At 39.8% G+C, this 18,297-nt stretch overlaps 1 protein-coding gene across 14 annotated transcripts in view; it reads left to right on the top strand.

Annotated features, from left to right (window-relative positions):
• Nucleotides 1–18,297, top strand: part of mical3a (microtubule associated monooxygenase, calponin and LIM domain containing 3a) — a 97,867-nt gene that overhangs the window by 52,864 nt on the left and 26,706 nt on the right. For 3 of the 14 annotated variants that reach the window (XM_057835572.1, XM_057835573.1, XM_057835574.1), the window contains exons 20-39: nucleotides 2,246–2,359; nucleotides 3,077–3,190; nucleotides 3,362–3,466; nucleotides 3,831–3,944; nucleotides 4,318–4,416; nucleotides 5,085–5,186; nucleotides 5,704–5,890; nucleotides 6,106–6,206; nucleotides 6,321–6,414; nucleotides 8,435–8,630; nucleotides 8,919–9,124; nucleotides 9,359–9,451; nucleotides 11,194–11,346; nucleotides 11,794–11,856; nucleotides 13,624–13,701; nucleotides 13,799–13,912; nucleotides 13,993–14,072; nucleotides 14,166–16,161; nucleotides 16,245–16,339; nucleotides 16,614–16,790. In XM_057835572.1, coding sequence (XP_057691555.1) covers nucleotides 2,246–2,359; nucleotides 3,077–3,190; nucleotides 3,362–3,466; nucleotides 3,831–3,944; nucleotides 4,318–4,416; nucleotides 5,085–5,186; nucleotides 5,704–5,890; nucleotides 6,106–6,206; nucleotides 6,321–6,414; nucleotides 8,435–8,630; nucleotides 8,919–9,124; nucleotides 9,359–9,451; nucleotides 11,194–11,346; nucleotides 11,794–11,856; nucleotides 13,624–13,701; nucleotides 13,799–13,912; nucleotides 13,993–14,072; nucleotides 14,166–16,161; nucleotides 16,245–16,339; nucleotides 16,614–16,790 — 4,281 coding nt within the window. Of the gene's footprint in view, nucleotides 1–2,245; nucleotides 2,360–2,582; nucleotides 3,227–3,361; nucleotides 3,467–3,830; nucleotides 3,945–4,317; nucleotides 4,417–5,084; nucleotides 5,187–5,703; nucleotides 5,891–6,105; nucleotides 6,207–6,320; nucleotides 6,415–8,434; nucleotides 8,631–8,918; nucleotides 9,125–9,358; nucleotides 9,452–11,193; nucleotides 11,347–11,793; nucleotides 11,857–13,623; nucleotides 13,702–13,798; nucleotides 13,913–13,992; nucleotides 14,073–14,165; nucleotides 16,162–16,244; nucleotides 16,340–16,613; nucleotides 16,791–18,297 lie in introns of those variants that run through there. The other 11 variants (XM_057835579.1, XM_057835580.1, XM_057835581.1 and 8 more) reach the window with 7 other exon arrangements.

Below are 18,297 nucleotides of genomic sequence, written 5' to 3'. Positions count from 1 at the left end.
AACGTGCAAATAATATTGTAAACTGTCTTAAAAAAGCAAAACACACCAACAACCTCAGTGGAAAATCCCACAGATCCCCCAAGCTATTAGATGCTTTTAATGTTTATGCATTAGTTACAAAAATTGTATAAAAAGCCTCTCAGGTTTAAATAAACGACTATTTCAGTATCAAGTTAACATTTTAAAACAGTAAATAAAATACTATGTCCCCATTCTGTATCAGCAGCTTTAAACTACATTCAATTCATTTAATTTTGCGAAACAACTGTTAAAGTTGTCAAAATTGCTCCCGTTATTCCATAATTTCCCATCTGTCTACTTTCGACATGTGAAAGTTTTAAAACTGTTTTGAAGATAGATTCAAGTCAATATTTTGCCGATTTAGGAGTATTTTAGATGAAAAGTTAATTAGGTTCGCTTGGGAGGTTCACAACAGCCTACTAGGGAAGTCTTCTGCTTTAAGATGGCGGCTGTTTACTAACGCATCTGATTTTCAATACTTCAATGTTGCTAACGCAGTCGAGTCTGTCGTGTAGCATCTTGTTCTATATACATATGATATCTATTATCTCCAGTAAAACGACGTTGACGTAGTTTGTAGCGGCTATCAGCAGCAGTCAGGTATTCTTGTGTTTTTAACCCAGCGGCATGAGTTGAGCTAAAGCCGTGAGTTGAGCATTGGCATTACCTGGATCTAAGACAAGTTATGTTTACTTTCGGGACGCAATGCGGTCAGTTTCTCATTGCATCCCGCTTTACTTGACATATTTCAATAATCGGAATTTGATTGTTTGTGATTCGTTCTCGAATCTTCCACGGCCGAATCGCGTGTTGGATGGTGCGTCTTTACTCATGTGAGATAATGGCTTGTCATCCAGAATGAATTCTTCGGCAATGACTCCTGTTATTCCCTGGGCTTTGGGACTGTTGAGTGCCAGTTTGTCATGAATAGCAAAAGTTTCTGCCAGTGTTAGTTGCGTAGGACCTTTCTTTTTGTTTTCGGTTTTCTTAAAATACTCCTCATATTGTTTGTGGTGGTATTTCGCTAAATGCTTGATTAGGTTGGTTGTATTAAAACTTCTTACAGCTTTACCACTACGCTTGCCTTTATTGTGGCATATGTTGCTCTCTGCCTCTTCGTCTTTGTTGTCCTTTAAGGTGAAATGATCCCACACAGCTGACATTTTTACTGATAAAGTCTCTCGGTAAATTGGGAGACGGTAATGTAAATGTAGTGTATTGAAGGTGTGCCGTAAAATGCGGATCGGATTTTAGGGAAACCGAAGCAAAAACTGGAATGGATTATGTAAACCGGTGCGCTGGAAAACCCGGACCGGAATTTAAAAAAAAAAAACTGGATCGGAAGTCTGGTGTCCCGTGTTCCGATCCGATACCGATGCACATTTTTTTGCCCATATCGGCGTCCGATCCGATCCAAATATTGGATCGGGACATCTTTAATGTGCATAGTGGGTAGCCTAGGCGGGACAGTCTACTAAACTGTATTCACATATGATTAGCTAAGTAGTACCGGCATTTAAAAATGTCTGACAATGGCTGCTTTTTGTCTACTTCCTGGAATTGACATTTTTCTCTGTCTTTTTTCAAATTGTTAAACACAATTCTTTCCACTGGGATGTACTTGATCAAAACCTTGTCTTGTGCCTTTAACTTGACTTTGGCTGCTATTGTGCCATTCCTTTAAAAATACAATTAAAAGCATGCCAGTCTTCTAGTGCATTAAATTCATTAATTTGAGAATATATTTGCATTTTTACATTTAAATTTCTTTGCTGACCTTGAAACTACACTTGAGCGTCTTGTGTCATTATTATTTTCAACTTTAAATACAAACAATAGACTGAACTTACATATCCAAAAGGTACATGAGTGGAAAGAGGTAATATGTATTTTTTCTTCATGGAAATGATGTAATGTTGCACCTAAAAAAATGCATTTACCAAGCTCTACAGATGGATTGATCGCATATAAATAAGTCACAATTGCTGCTGCTGTTGGTGTGTTTTTTTTTTTTTTTGTCTGTGTGCGTGTTGTAGGAGTGGTGAAACTAATCAATAACTTTGGGACCCCACTCTCTAAGGCCATTAATCAAGTGAAGTTATTTGATTTGATCAGTTGATAAATGTTGTCATTCATTGTTAAATTGCATTGTGAAAAAGCCAGAAGCTGATTTAATTATCTAGACGTATAGAGAGGCTTAATCTGCTGTTCCTCGTCTCTCAAGGCCAGAAGCGTTGGAGACCAACCAGCCATCTTAGGCTCTCGGAGCTGCCCAAAGAAAACCATTCTGCTCCTTTCTTCCTCCTCCTCCACTTCTTCGCTCTCTCTCCATACAGAGGTGACACACATTCTGCTGTGTTTTTACCATTTGTCTGTGACTTTCTGCCACCAATCCTTGATGGACTACTTTTACCCTAGGTGCATATGTGTCATCTTACTGATGCCTGTTGTTATCTTACTCGTAGGCGTGAGGCCATGCCATTGCAGCCTAATGAACTGACAAGCACAGTGCCTTTAATGTGATCATTGTGTGATTCAGCTGAATTATCTTTGCCTTTAAGCATTTGGGTGTGACTCCGGAAGAAGAGGAGCTTGAATACTATGAGAAGCCTGTGAATTACGGGGTAAAATGCCTGCTTGGATACGCACAGCTCCTAGTATTTTCTGTGTGATACCAGGCCTGTTGTGGAAAGATTGAGATTTTCTCAGTATTGGATAAAATACACAACGGCCAAACAAAATGGGTGTAATTACTGCATGAAAGCACGATTCCAATGATACCAACATCATTGTTCTATGGCAGGTAATAAAGATAGATATGGTCGTTTAAAGGTCAGGAATGTAGGACTATTTTTGGTGAGCAAATTATAATAGAAATTCAATAGGTCTCCGCATCTAACATTGTGACAATAGTGATTTACCTAAGTGTTTGTGGTCAGTCAGTAACATCTGGGTTCGTGTACGCGGCCCTGTTAACTTGTGCAAGTGCATGGAAATATACACATACCCACGACTTGTGAGTCGGTGTGTAAGGTTAAATTAGCTTCCTATGCAGGATTGGAAGCCTTTGCACCGGAACGATCCAGGACCTATCCATGTACCTGGTATACAGGAGAGGGCTGACCGTCTAATCTCAAAATTTAAGGGAAAAAATGACAAGCCCCCAAAGGTGAACACTTTGCATGGCTGTGCTGTGACTAGCAAACTTGGTTTTCAAGTGTAGGATAACAAAAATTCAAATAGGTAAAAATGTTTTTTGATGTAGATTTTTTTTTATAACACTATATTTACGCCATCTAATCCTCAAAATTCCCCTCTTTGAATTACCTTATCTCTGAAGCCCAAGAAAAAGCCGTCCCGTTTCTTTTTAGAGCAGTGGCATTTGTCCCGTGGCCTCTCTGAGCATCCGAGTTTACCACTCTCAGCTTCGGAGTCTTGTAGAAAGGTTGGCTTTTTCTTTTTTCTTTGATTTCTGTGATGGGCACTGCTCAGTCTCTGACTTATTGAAGACCATCACTTAAAATCTTTATTTTTAGATTGTGACATTTTCAAATGTTTTTCTACGAAATATTAAGTATAGCCATAATGAAAAAATCTCTAACAACTCCACGCATGTTAAACACAACCACAATATTTAACTCATTTTTGCCAAATGACAACAATAGATGTCCAATCAATTTAAACTGGGAGGGAGAATTACCAGCATTCCTAGTTCAAATGGATTAGACATCTATTGCCATGAATATCAGCAAATGAGTTAATCGTGATTAACTAAACCCTACATTATTGGTTCACGTATTTCCCTACAGAAGCCAGCAAAGTCTTTATGTTCGGCTGCACCAATGCCCTTATATGTGCTTAGTATTCAGGAGAGGGCTGACCAACTTGCCTCTCAGTTGGAGGGCAGGTCAACAGGACCCAAGGTGAAATGTTATATTCTATTCGAATCATGTAAATTATCATATTATTGCTGCATATACATATTTTGTGCTTCCGTTTTTTAAAAGTGGAGTTCCCCTTTTGCTTCAGAGTAGATTCAGACGCTAACCAAGAGTACCATTACGTATCTTACGTTGGTTACACAGACATTTCATTGCTAGATAGCATTTGTGTTCTGTTTGAAGAGTAATTTCTTTTGTACTGTTGTAGAAAATGTGAGAAACAATGCTAAGAAAAGACAATCATTTTGGTTGAGTGGTACATATCGAAGTCAACCATCAAGCTGGTCCCGGATTAATTTTATAACTAATCATGTAAACCAACATGGTAATATTTCTTCCTTCCATTCTCATGAAGCCAAAGAAAAAACCATCACGGTTTTTCATGGAACAGTGGCATCTCGCCCGAGCCCAAAGTGCTTCGGAGTCTTCACTCTTTTCTGACAACTTGAGACAGGTAGTTGCTTGGAAAAAGAAATTTATTGCGTTGGTGCTAACCCACACTACAGTCTGTGTTCAGTCAAGAGGTTACATGGTCTCACTTCCTTGCAGTGTTTTTATTTTTAAGATTAACCTACTAAGCGTGCTGTGATGTATAGTAACAAAATATAATTTATTCCTGGAAAAAAAAAACATGGAGCATCAATCCCCTCTTTTTAAAACTCAGGCTGAGAGTTGCCAAAAACAACATTCAATCATTGTACTGCCAACACAAATGCTGAAGAAAACTTGCAAGTGCTTTATGATGTATGCAAGTCTACTCCTGCGCATCTTCATCAGGGTTCAAGCAAGCAAAAGCCTTGGGATATTTGCTCTCACTGAACTGAGACATTTTAATCACAAAACTCTGGGATTTTTCTTGAGTTGTAAGTAGGTAATCCCTGACATCCCTGACGGCGTAAGGATACCCATCCTATTTGGAAATCCCCTTTCTTTGGTGATTAGTATTCAAATACAATTGTCAGCATACCTAAACCTCTAATCTTTGAACAAGGATTGTTTCTTGAGTGAATCAGTTGTTTGCATGTTTCCTCTCATCCTCATCGGCATCCCCCTTTTCATGTTCTTTTCCTGCATCACTTTCTTATGTTTTTTCCATGTTTTCCCTTGTAATACTTTTCATAGCACTATGTAAGGATGTACACAGGGGGAGTTAGCTCATTGGCTGAGCAGATAGCCAATCAGCTTCAGGAAGTGCCCAAACCATTACCTGAGAAAAGAGATGTGGTAAGCTTGCCGTATCCTTGATCAACGGCACGTGCCTGTCTATAGTGTGTAGGAATGTTCAGTAGTATTTTAAATGATGAGAGTGTAGACTGAACAAATAACAGAGTCTGTGATAGTAGTGTGTTTGCAGCTCCTTTTGGATAATTCTCTGATGATTTCAGATGTTTTCACTTTTTGTCTGTAGATTCCTGCAGCGGCTGTGTGTGTGTGAGAGCTCAAACCTGATATTGTATACTAGTCATATTTAACTAGTCGTAGGCTGGTATTAAATTCTAACAGCATCATAATTGCGTGTGTCCTGCTTGGAACTCAACGGGATTCCTAATAATGAGAGGCTGCACAATGCTGATGTCTTTGACGATGCCAAAACAAAAAACAACCCAAATATGTTCATACCAGTGGTGGAAACTTTTTTTTTTTTTTTTGTCAAACCAGTAACCGGCTCATGCCAATTTTTAAAATGCCTATACAACTTTATATTTGCCCATTACTGATGTGTTACGATTTCTCTCCGCAGGGTTCTTTCAGAAAAGAATTCCCTGTCAATATTGGAGGCAGCGATGTTTGTTTCTTCTGTCGGAAGCGAGTGTATGTTATGGAGAGACTGAGCGCTGAAGGGAAATTCTTCCATCGCAGCTGCTTCAAGTGCGATTACTGCGGCACCACACTCCGACTGTCCTCCTATGCCTTTGATGTGGAGGACGGTAAGGTTAAATTTGATGAATCTGCATTTAACGTAGAAATCTGCCTCTTAATGTACTTATTGTATCACCCCCTGGAAATGTGTATTGCACATTACCTCTCTTACGTCCCAAATGACAAAGATTAGCCACTAAATGAATACACAAAGCCTATTTGCAAGAGTGCTTGCATGTTTTGCTGTTGTGGGCATTTTTGAACGTTTGTTTTTTATTTCCAGGGAAATTTTACTGCAAGCCACACTATTGTCATCGTCTGTCTGGCTATGCTCAAAGAAAGACACGTGCACCTTCTCCTTCCCCAGCTCCAGCTACATCTACGGTATTTATGTTTATTATTTAAGTTAAAAGATAAGAAAATACTATTTGTGCAATAAAGTGGAAACGAGGTCTTTTAACGTTATGTCTAATATCTAACGTTATTTAACCTTTGCAGGAGAACCAGGAGCCCGCAAGCCCTGCAGCAATGGTGGACGCCCCTGGAAGGGCAATAGCAGTGGCAGGCCCCTCAGCCGATATCCGGCCCTCAGGTACCCGCCTTTCCTCTCTTGCTATGGCCACTGTGCCCCACCGCGCGGGCGTGGGTGCGGCCATGGGTTGTGGCGTCTCTCTGCGGTCAGCCTGCCGCACACTTACTTGGACGTGCCACCAGGTGGCACACAAACCCTTTGACTCTCCCTTCTTGTGCAGCTACTGCATCTACCTCCTCTGGTGTTTCACCATCAATGCCCTGCTCAACTTCCTTTAGCATGGCTCACGTGTCCCCTTTTAGTTTCCCTTTCTCCTATATCTTTCCAACTAACTTGCGTGGGACATTACATATTTAGCATGAGCAAAATCCCCTGTAGTTGATTGTACTGACTGCTTGCAGAGTGTCTGTGTAAATAGTGCAATTTTGTTGTCTCTGTAAATGTTTTATTCCTTTAAGATGCATCAATGGTCATGTTAGCATTTGCAGTTATTTGTTTTTGGACTTTCATAGTGGCGCTGTCAATATTCATGTAAAAGAAAATGGTGCATCCTAAACTCTATTTGTTTTTTATCGGCTTTGAAGTTCAAAAGATTTGAATGAATCTCCTTAGTCAACTCTCTAAACAGCAAATGTCAAATGAACGGGTTAATCCTGACGCCTGGTCATGAAGGCTCACGCGTGTGGCATGCTTGTATTTTAATGAAGAAGATTCTTTTGTGAATGTAACCGCTTGTGGCCTGTGACTGCTCACATGTGACGTGTTTCTTTTCGAGCCTGCTCAGTGATGTTTCTTTGTGTAACAGTAACACACTTTAACAACAATCTACTAGAATAGTACACTTCACCATGACCAAGTGCCTGTATCAGTGCTTCTGTGAGCTTTACCTTTACCCCCACCTTTCAGAGCATCTTAAAACTGCTAGCTGTGCTTTTCTGAATTATTTAGTGCCTGTGATTGGACCCTCCTTTCTGCTTTCTTCTACTATAGCCACCGATCCCTCATCACTTTCAAATATGCTTGCTGAATCTTGACTCTCTGCAAACATAGTAGTTAGATTTTTAGTGTTGAATATTGGACTCATCATAGGGACTAAAATTGATCCGAGTGCCATTTATGGAAGTCTATGTCCAACTAAAATAATGACATCTATATATACAGGGTGACATCTTTTAATAACCAACAAAGTACATCAAGTTTGTAAAATAAATGTAATAGCCCACTAACTACATTATTGATAAGACAGCAAAATTTGCTTAAATGGATTCTTCATTTACAAGCTAAAGTTTGAGGTTTAACTTTGAGCAGACGAAGTTTGAAATTATTGTGTGCAAATTTAGTTCTATCGTAGTTTAATTGACCTGTAAGGTATTTTGACCTGTAAGGTATTTTGTTAGTAAATTGTTCTTTTTTTTTTTTTTTTTCCTAATCTTTGGATTTGTTCAGATGAACAGAACTGAACTGAAACAAACTGCACGTTAACCAGATAAAAAAAATACACATTTCAAGTGCTCAGTCCTCATGTGCTATTTTAGTGGCCTTTAATTCTGTGACAGTTAGTGGACAGATAACTGGATGATCTTGAAGGTTACATTTTAGTATGACTAACAAGTAATGAAAATGAAATTTTAGGATTTGCTTTTCAGGATGGGGAAAAGGCAAAGCACCCACCATGTAACAATGATGTGATGTGCTGTGTACATTTACTGATGCTTGTTTTAGGAATAATGTTTAATTCAATAAATTCAGTTACAGATTTAAATATCAGTGTCATTTTGTCCGTTTGTCCTGTATGCATATACACACTTTTAGAGCTGTGTTGGTTGTGAATGCTATTAAATTGTCAGAAAATTGGGTTGCATTTGTTTTGTTTGTATTAGTGCATGCACACATAAATGCTAAATCCGCAGTCACAGTGATGCAAACATTTCCACAGAGAGGTATTTTGAAATATTTGGTAATTGATTGCTGTAGCAAACTGATCAACCTGAATTTCTGCTGTACTTTCTTACTTTCATGCCCTTCTGAAACACCAGTGTTTCATTTTGGGTTCTCTCTACATTCTTCTCTTCAACCACAGTACCGGAAGCTAACGGCCTGCAGGAGCCAAGCCTGGCAAAGCGGCTTCACGCAACACCCGAGCGAATTGAGCTGGAGAACTACCGACTGTCCCTGCAGAAGGAAGAGGAGCTGGAAGAGGTGCCGGAGGAAACGCTGGCAGAACATAATCTCAGCAGTGTACTGGATAAAGCTACAGATGTCGACTTGGGCTCCAGGTAAGAACTGAAGTATTGGTGCCTTTTAAAGTAATCACCAACGTCATTTTGTTTATCCAGATTTTTTAGGAAACCCCAAAAATGAACCATTTTAAGTTTTAATATTATGAACAATTTTGAAAATTTGGGTAAAAAATGACTTGGGCGATTGTTTTAAGAAGGTGATTACCCGTACACAGAATTGTACATTTTAACAACATGATAACATCTCATTTTTGGGGATCAGGTATAATGTTTACAAAATAACTTTGAGACCTAATACCTGCCCACCTCCTTTTTTTGTTGCAGTAGCTCAGACTCGGACATGGAGGAGGACGACGAACAGGAAGACCAAGAGGAGGTGGAAGTTGAGTTGGAGGAGGAGCAGCAACCTCGCAGTCCTTCAGACCTTGGAGGCGTCCCTTGGAAGGAGGCAGTCCAGCTTCATGCCCAACTTAGAGGTGACCATTGTGACGTAGACGATGAGGACGATGACGATGAGGAGTCAAGCGAAGGTACGTTAGTGACAGAGTTTTAATTTATTTGTTTTGTTCTCCATTTGTCTCGACATGTTGCAACGGACCTTTTTGTTATTATTGTCGAGTCCTGTTCTACTCTTGTTTGAAGTCTATCTCGTGTAATGTCTCAACATCACTCGTCCTTAATGTTTCCTCCTCTTCCACCTTTTTCTTTCTGTTATATTTTGTGTGACAATTATATGTTGGGCCTCTGCCTCCGCCTGCTGGCAGAGGGCGATTACTGCCCCTGGGACAGGGAGCTCCAGTCAGGCCTTTGGCTGGAGAAGTACATCACAGACGAAGATGATGTTTGTACTTTTAAAGGTAGCAGCACAACTGCTTGTGGATGTCTTGCAGTTTTGTTTATGTGCGACATTTCTGGCTACTTTTTCAAATATTGTCTTATTGTCATGTTTTTGTTACAATAACGTTTTTTGTGACTTTAAAATACTAATGAATTAATACCAGGCCTGTTCCTTATGAGGAGTTGAAATTCTATTTTAACCCTTTAACACCTGAGCATATTTTGTCCTAATTTGCATCCCTTTGATCTTGCCCTCATATTTCAAAGAAAAAATTGTTCACAATGGCCTGGTTGAGTTCCTTTTTTCAGGACACCGTAATCTTCATGTCCACACAGTTGTTTTCTTCACTGACCAATTATTATCAACATTTTGGATCCCAAAAGACAAAAAAAAAAATTCCAAAATGTTTTTCTCAAAACTTGTAATATTGATGTTCCACTGACAACCGATTGTGTTCAACAAAACGTTTTGAAGCTTGATATTTTTTCAACTTGTTAGGATAAACATTCAACAGAAAAAAATGAGACTCAATAGTTTTATATCTGATAATTCAACAGAAGCAGCAGGTATGGTCATAGGGGTTTTTTGTCCTTCCTACACACCATGGTCAAAACAGGTTATATGCAGTAGACCAACAGTGCAAAATAGTGAATATACAAAAAGGGATTGGAGGATATCTCTTTGTGAAGTTAGGTATGGCTCCCACCCATCAATTTATCAAAAGTATATACAGACAGTCAAGCTTCTCGAACGCACACATCCTATATACAAATTGTAAAGATAGTGAAAAAAAATCAAATATAAGATTGAAAAAAAGTGTTTTAAAAATTATTGACAATAAACTAGTTCAGTTCAATTTTTTTCAGGCATGCCACTCAGTTTCCTCTTGAACAGGACACAGAGCTACATCACACACTACGTCACGCAGCCCACTCTACTGCCGTTTGCGTGCTGCTGTCACTTCTCACTCGCCGAGACGCCGACTCATCCGAAAAAAACAAGGACAAATCTGGCTCATCGTCTTCCTTGAGTTAATGAAATAATGCATTAACTTGCACTAAATTTAGTTTACTATTCATTCCGCAGGTTTCAAAGTTGCTCGCTCAATCCAACCGGCCGTCGCTCGCTACCTTGCCCTCCCTCTCCTTAGATGGCACCTCGCTCAGCAGTTTATTTAAAATGTTTACATTACGTCCGTCTTTCGTGACCTCACAATGGCTCCTGGGATTTCTAGTTTTTGTGGTGCTTTTGGTTTTGAAAAAGGACAAGAAATTATGGAAATATGGACATAAACACATGGTCGATGCAGCATTTTAATGTTTATTTATGAGGGCAATAAAACTATAAAACTCAAATGACATTATCTCCCGTTTTACTTGGTCGATTGACTTCAAGTAAAAATGGGCATGGACCCCAACTCCCGCACTTTCAATTGAGAACAACCAGTGGCACGTGGGTGATGTAATTACAGCGTGACGAGGCTTCAAAGATGATATGCATAAACGTGTCGCGGCCGACACGTTCGGTGTTAAAGGGCTAATAGTTAACTTTTTTCTTTCTAACCTTTAATTATTTTGACTTGTCTGCAATCTGTTCTAGTGCATGCAGCCATGCCTCCTGTATTATGGTTGCATCTATATGCTAACTTCCTCTGTTCCTCTGTCTTTCATTTTCCCACCCTCCCTACTTTTTTGTCCTTCTTGTTTGTTATTTGTCTGCACACGTATACAACATTGAAAAATGCACCACAACCACATTTAGCTAAAAACCTACAAATTCAACAAGTCCTGCAGCCTTTGGATCCGCTAGCAATTCCAGGTGTGAGGGAAACACATGAAGACTCAGAGACAGATGGGGGTGGCCAACTGGCTTCGGCCTCGCAGCCCATTGAGTGTACACAGGCTTCATCTACAGGTAATGTACCCAGAGGAGCCAGGACTGGGGAAAGTGTCACAGGGTCTGTGCTGGACAAATTGACATCATTGGGTTAAAATCAACGTTTGTCTAATTACATCACTGTGGCTGCTGTTATATAGTATGCCGAATTGAAGAAGCCTGCTCCCCTTGACTAACCCCGACTTGGATGGTTAACATTTGTATCACATTGCTTTTTTCCCCCCTGGAATGTCTTATTATGTGTTTAGTCATTTCATTTTCCCTTTACAGTCAATTGTTGATCCTCTTTGGGGAAAAGTTATTCAACTCCATCCCAGTGCACCATAAATCCCTTGTGTTGATGCTTCTGAAATTTTTGTTCTGCTTTGTTCTTTTATGTTGTGTTTCCTCGCCAATGTGTCCCATTACTTTAATGTCACTCTCGTGACAACTCCCATTGAGCTGTGTCTTCTGGTTTGAATGTAGCCCCTGCCCACACATCTGCCCGGCACGAAGCAGTGCGAGTCTGGTTGGAGTCGATGTCTGGAGGTAGCACAGACTTACGAGGGATCTCAACATCCCGTCCGACTCTTATATCTATCGCTGTTTTTTGGCCGAGTTGTTGCAGCATGCACAAACAACACATACTCACAAGCATGCTGGAAGGCTGCCATTCTCAAGAATTCATCTTTGTTGTGGTCTACTCATGACCTGTTCATCACCTTGCCTTCCCACACTTTCAATCTCTGGAAATGTCTTTTTTTTTGTTTGTTTGTTTGTTTTGGTTTCTAACATTTGTTGTCCTTTAAGTGCAACACATTGTTAAACGTTAAACCTGCTAACTATCGATGCCTGCAAACAATGTTTCTCGCCCTGATGGATGATGTGTGAATCATTTGATGTAAATTTTTTTGCCACTGCTTTAAAAGCTTTTTAGATGGTTGGCCCAGTACACACATAAAGAAAAGCAGGCTGTTATTGTCCCAACCAAGTGTTAACTAGTACCAGTCCCGTCATGACTCTGAAATGTGACGTCAAATGAAATGTAATGGCGGAGGAACGAGAAAGCTTCAAGTAAAAACTCCACCATTTGGTAGTTAAAAAAAAAAAAAAAAAAAAAAAAATTAAATAAATTTTACATATTTTTTATAAAAAAGTATTTTCCAAAGCACGACATTTTTGTATGGAGACTCAAACAGATCATCTTTTCAATTTTGAAAAATCCTTATGGGTGTACCAGGCCACAGTTGTTTAAAGTTCAGGCTGTTTATGCGTTCCAGTCTCACCCGCCATATAATGCATCACTGAATAACGCCTTACTCATGCTGTCATGTTTTGGTTGCTCCTTTTTCCTAAAGAATGGACACCTGCATGACGTTTTCTTTTCAGCTACAGTGTACCTCTGCTTTTTGTATATATTTAACTTTTTTTTACCCCCACCCCATCCAGGTAAGGTTCAAAAGTTTGTGGTCACCCAGACGGTTTTGTGTTTTCCATGAAAATTCACACGGGTATTTATCAAATGAGTTGCAAAGTGAATATAAAATATAGCAAAGACATTCATAAAGTTAGAAATCATTCATTCATTCATTCATTTTCCATGCCGCTTTTCCTCACGTGGGTCGCGGAGGTGCTGGAGCCTATCCCAGCTAACTACGGGCAGTAGGCAGGGTACACCCTGAACCGGTTGCCCCCCAATGATAATTTAAAAAAAATAAATGGATAAAAAATTGACCCTGCTCAACCCCGCCTTTTTTTTTAGCAGCGCCTTGACCATATGATAAGCAAAAAGTGCCCTTCAAGCCAATCTAATTAATGGGAGGGGCTTTTGGAAGTGTGGGGTGAAATTTACTTGGCTCACCGCAGCAAATTAAAAGCTAAAATACCAAAGGTCTGCAAAGCTATAATTGCAGCAAATGGAGGTTTTCTTATTTATTTATTTATTTTTGCAAAAAGCAAAGTTTGAAGCTGTTAATATAATATAATATAATATAATATAATTCATTTCTTACCTTGTTAATCTATTGACTATATTTTCTGTTCATTTTGCGACTCATTTGATAAGCAAGTGCGACTTTTGATTGAAAATACAAAATAGTCTTTCTGACCGACCCCAAATTTTTTAACATTAGTGTACTTTACTCTAATTCTTAAAAAAAATACAAATTTCATTTTACGTCTTGATTTGTATTATTTGTTTCGTTAGATTGCACCTTTTTCTACGTCAACTGTTGTGTGTTTGACTAATCAAAGTGATGCAAGTACAGCAGGCAGACAAAAATATAATTTGTGTTGCCAAATATTTTTTCCCACCAGAACCATGTGATGATGATGATGATCTGGAAGCAGAAGCAGATAGTCAAGATGTTGAGCCTGGTACAGAAATGGATCAAGGTCATTAACTAACACCATTGTGTAATATCTATGTTTAAAAAAGTGCTAAAAATTAGAAAATAGAAGTAGTGCTTTATTTTAGACATTTTAATTCTAGATGACATCCCCTCTGATGCTGAAGCTGAGGCACGTTTGCACCCAACAGTGCACAGTAATGCTATTCCAGAGGAAGACAAATTATCTGAGAGTGAAGAAATGGCTTCAAGTATTGGTACGTGCCTGCAATCCTTCTATCAGGCATATGACTCTAATATGATTCTTATGTAGCGACATTGTTGGTGATGTATCCAGGAGTACATGACACTGAACCGGTAGAGAAAGAAGATGCCGTCTTATCGCCAGTTTCTCCAGCAATAGAATCTGAAAGAGAGGTCAGAAAATGCCAATGCCCGTTATGTGTGTGCGTTTAATCAATTGTGACCTAAGTTTATTTCCAGTTAATTGAGATACATTTTGACTCTCAGGTTAAGTCTTCAGATACCTGCCTTTTCCCAGAACCACTGGTTTCTGAGGAATTAAAAGTTGAGCGGACAACACCATCGCCAGCTTCCAAAAGCCCCTCGCCTGTCTTTAAGCCTTCCCCGGTTATGTCTCCAGCTGCTGCCTCTGGGAAAGTTCCTTTCTCCCCCTTAAACAACTCGCCTTCCAACTCAACCCCAGTCTCGCCGGTTACACCAGTTGTCGAGACCCCTGTCCGATCCCCGTTGAAGTCACAGGCTGGCTCACCAATCTGTTCCCAGCCTACGCCACTACCAGAGACATGCCCACCAAAGTCTCCTGTCTACACTAATCGATCAATTTGCCCTCTCACAGGCAACCCACTCTCTCCAATATGTGCACAGCCTTTACCCTGTCACGAACCTTCATCACCTGCAAACTCTGAATCCCCTGTCAGAACACAGCCTATCCCAAATGTCACATCAACGCCCATCGTCAGAAATGACGGAGCCGCGTCAGATTTGGAAGATGCCTCAACAGATGAATCCCTGTCGAAAAAGACAGATATTATTGAGGAATTTTGGTTGAAGAGTGCTGAGATCCGAAAGAGTCTTGGTCTCTCCCCTCTAGACCGAAGTAGTAAAATCTTGGAGGTGAGTGTTGCCAAGACTCAAACACCAACCTCCACACCTGCCAAAACACAGACTCGGGATGTGTCAGAAGAACAGAAACCTGCTTTTACTGGGCGTACTGTGATTCGCAGACTCAACATCACTCTCCAAGGTCAAGTCATAACACCCATTGCCTCTGTGGAGGCCAAAAATAATGACCCAGACAGGAAAGAATTGAGCAGCAGTTCGGGTCTGGGCCTAAATGGTGCACAAACGGCTAACACTGATGGCAACAACACTTCGGACTCGATCATGCTGACCCCACCGTCCAGTCCTCCACCACCTGTGCCTAATAATCAATCTCCCGCAATACTCAGGCTGCAAAAACACCAGGTCTCTTGGGGCGACGGGACAGAAAAACCTCCATGTGAGCTTGCCAAAGAATCACCAAAAACAAAGACCCCCGTCCCTGCACAGAGAGCCCAGCAGAGTCCTGTTTCTGCACCCACACCTGCTCCCAGGAAGGTGTTGTCACCATCAAAAGATCTGATAGAAACGCCGGTTGTTATCATGAGGGAGAAGAAAAGGAAGCCTCATTCAGAGGAGCTGAGGAAGTCTTTTGTTGAGACTGTGGAAGAAATTCCATTTGCTGATGATGTAGAGGAGAACTTTGATGAGCGGGCGCCGGACACCGGCTCAAATAAGTTTTCCACTGCACCTACGAGTAAGGCCTCCGCGGAAAGACCTCCCTTTCATTTGGCTTTAGCAATGGAGAATGGCAAACCCATTATTCCTGTCAATCCAGCCTCTAAAACGCAGAGGGCCACTCAATTCTCCCCTGAAGCTAAGGAGATAGCTGAGGAGAGGATAAGGGCAAGAGAAAAGTCTATTAAAAGCCAGGCTCTCAAAGATGCAATGGCCCAGCAGCTAAATAAAATGAAAGAGACCACCATAGAAGTGGTGGCTTCGCCTAAAGCGGCCTGGAGTGTCACACCAGAAGTCACTGGAAAAACTCTAAAATCTGCCGTAACTCCAAAGACAACTGCTGTATTAGCTCTGGAATCCAAGAAGGCAGAGATGCTACCAGAGCGTCTCTTTAGCAGCAATAGGAGTCTGGACAGTTCAGTGGCATCATCTGACAGCTCGTCCACGAGTAAGAGCAAAAAGCGAAGTTCGCTCTTCTCTCCGCGAAAAAACAAGAAAGAGAAGAAATCAAAGAACGACGTTAGCCGTCTCTCTGGCGCGGAAGAGACGCCGCCTAAGCACAAGTCTCTGTGGAAGGCTGTCTTCTCAGGGTACAAAAAGGACAAAAAGAAGAAAGATAACAAATCATGTCCCAGTACACCATCATCGAACTCTACCACTCAGGATTCTGGGAAGAAGAGAACCTCGCCTGTTGGAAAATCAGCAGGTAAAAATAAAAAATAAAAAAACATGAGATTAGAAACATTTTTTCAGCCTGCTTGACTTCATACTGCTTATTTTACATGACAGATGCAAAGTCACGCAGAAACTTGAGTTTTTCTGAGGATTCTGACCTGTCATGTGACGACGTTCTGGAGAGATCATCCCAGAGGTCAAAGGCAGATGTGAGTTATTATGAATTTTCCATCTCTCAGACCGGTGTTCAAAAGTGACAATCAATCGGATGATGCTTTGGCACTCCCTAAAATATTGAGGCCGAGTAGCCCAAATGTGTCCACCTTCATTTCGCCTAAGAAGTTATTAATACTCCAGGTGAAAGTAGTGTAGTAACACATAAAAAGGCCAATACTCTGTGGTTTAAAAGTTGTATTCCTCACCAACGTGATGAACACATCTTTTTCCTTTTTAAAAATTCTTGTTAATAATTTCCATTTCTAGCGGCACACGGACATCTTTGACCTAGTATCAGGCATCCAGAAGGAGGCAATGAAGGAGGAGAAACTGGACAAGGAGATAAAGAGGGAGTTAAAAGAAAGAAAAGGGGTGAAAGTGAAGCGCAAAGAAAGAGAACAGGAAAAAGCGGTTGGTCGCGAAAAGGAAAAGGAAGATGAGGAGGTATTTTTCCCAGTAGGGGGTCTAAAATGAATTTCAAGCAATTAACATCTTTAAATGGTGTTCCTTTCAAGTATATGAGCACTTTTTCCATTCCAAATCGTACTTTGTTTTCACAGTTTTTTTTAAATTTTCCAAATAGTTATTTATTCAAAAAAAAATTTTTTTTTTTTTTAAGTCATTGTAGCAACAGTTTTTCACATCAAATTTATGTTAATGCCTGAAATTCAAATGTATTCTCTCCCCTGATTTAGTCTTGTATCTGGTTCTGGTGGCATAGATAGACCCGTTTGGGTTTAGGGCCAGAGGCATGCATTCAGTCAGCAGCATAAAAACAAATGCCTATAGCACATGTAGATTTGTTATTAACTAAAGAAAAAGTCCCTTTTACTTTTGTTGAAGATCAGTCGGACATAAATGTTATGCTGCAGACACAAAAACTTGCCATGCCTGGCCGTGTGCGATACAATCCCCAGCAGCTGCTCATTAGTTTGTGTTTTATTGTGTCTTGTAGTGTTTTAGATTAGCCCGTTCTCCCAACTTTTCAGTCGGGTTTTTTATAAACACAAATGTTCTGCTATTTTTCAGACATATTTTGACTTTTTTTTTTTTTTAAATAATTGGAAGAACATTAATAATTTGTAATTATATATAATTAGGGCTGTCAAAACTATCGCGTTAACGGGCGGTAATTAATTTTTTAAATTAGTCATGTTAAAATATTTGACGCACATGTCCCGCTCAGACAGATTTAAATGTCAGTAGAGTGAAATGCCCACTTGTTAATTGTGTTTTATGGAGTTTTGCCGCCCTCTGCTGGCGCTTGGGTGCAACTGATTTTATAGGCTTCAGCACCCATGAGCATTGTGTAAGTAATTATTGACATCAACAATGGCGGGCTACTAGTTTATTTTTTGATTGAAAATTTTACAAATTTCATTAAAACAAAAACATTAAGAGGGTTTTTAATATAAAATTTCTATAACTTGTACTAACATTTATCTTTTAAGAACTACATGTCTTTCTATCCATGGATCGCTTTAACAGAATGCTAATGTTAATGCCATCTTGTTGATTTATTGTTATAATAAACAAATACAGTCCTTATGTACCGTATGTTGAATGCATATATCCATCTTGTGTCTTATCTTTCCATTTCAACAATTTATTTTACAGAATATATATATATAATTTACAGAAAAATATGGCATATTTTATAGATGGTTTGAATTGCGATTAATTGCAATTAATTACGATTAATTAATGTTTAAGCTGTAATTAACTCGATTAAAAATTTTAATCGTTTGACAGCCCTATATATAATATATGTATGTATTTATATACAGAAGTAATTCGACACACGATCTTTTCGACATCCAACATAAAATTTGACTCGCTATTTGTTTCTACATCCGACGACATGCTAGAAATACGACGATCTATGACAGCGGCGCAGTTTCTTTGTTTTCCCACAAGATGGACACATGGAAGATTTTCTTGTAAGAGCAAT

Source organism: Corythoichthys intestinalis, chromosome 5 (genome assembly GCF_030265065.1).
Source record: "Corythoichthys intestinalis isolate RoL2023-P3 chromosome 5, ASM3026506v1, whole genome shotgun sequence".
Classification (NCBI taxonomy): Eukaryota; Metazoa; Chordata; class Actinopteri; order Syngnathiformes; family Syngnathidae; genus Corythoichthys; species Corythoichthys intestinalis.
The sequence above is the reverse complement of the archived record's forward strand: the minus strand, read 5'-3'. Positions and strand labels throughout refer to the sequence as shown.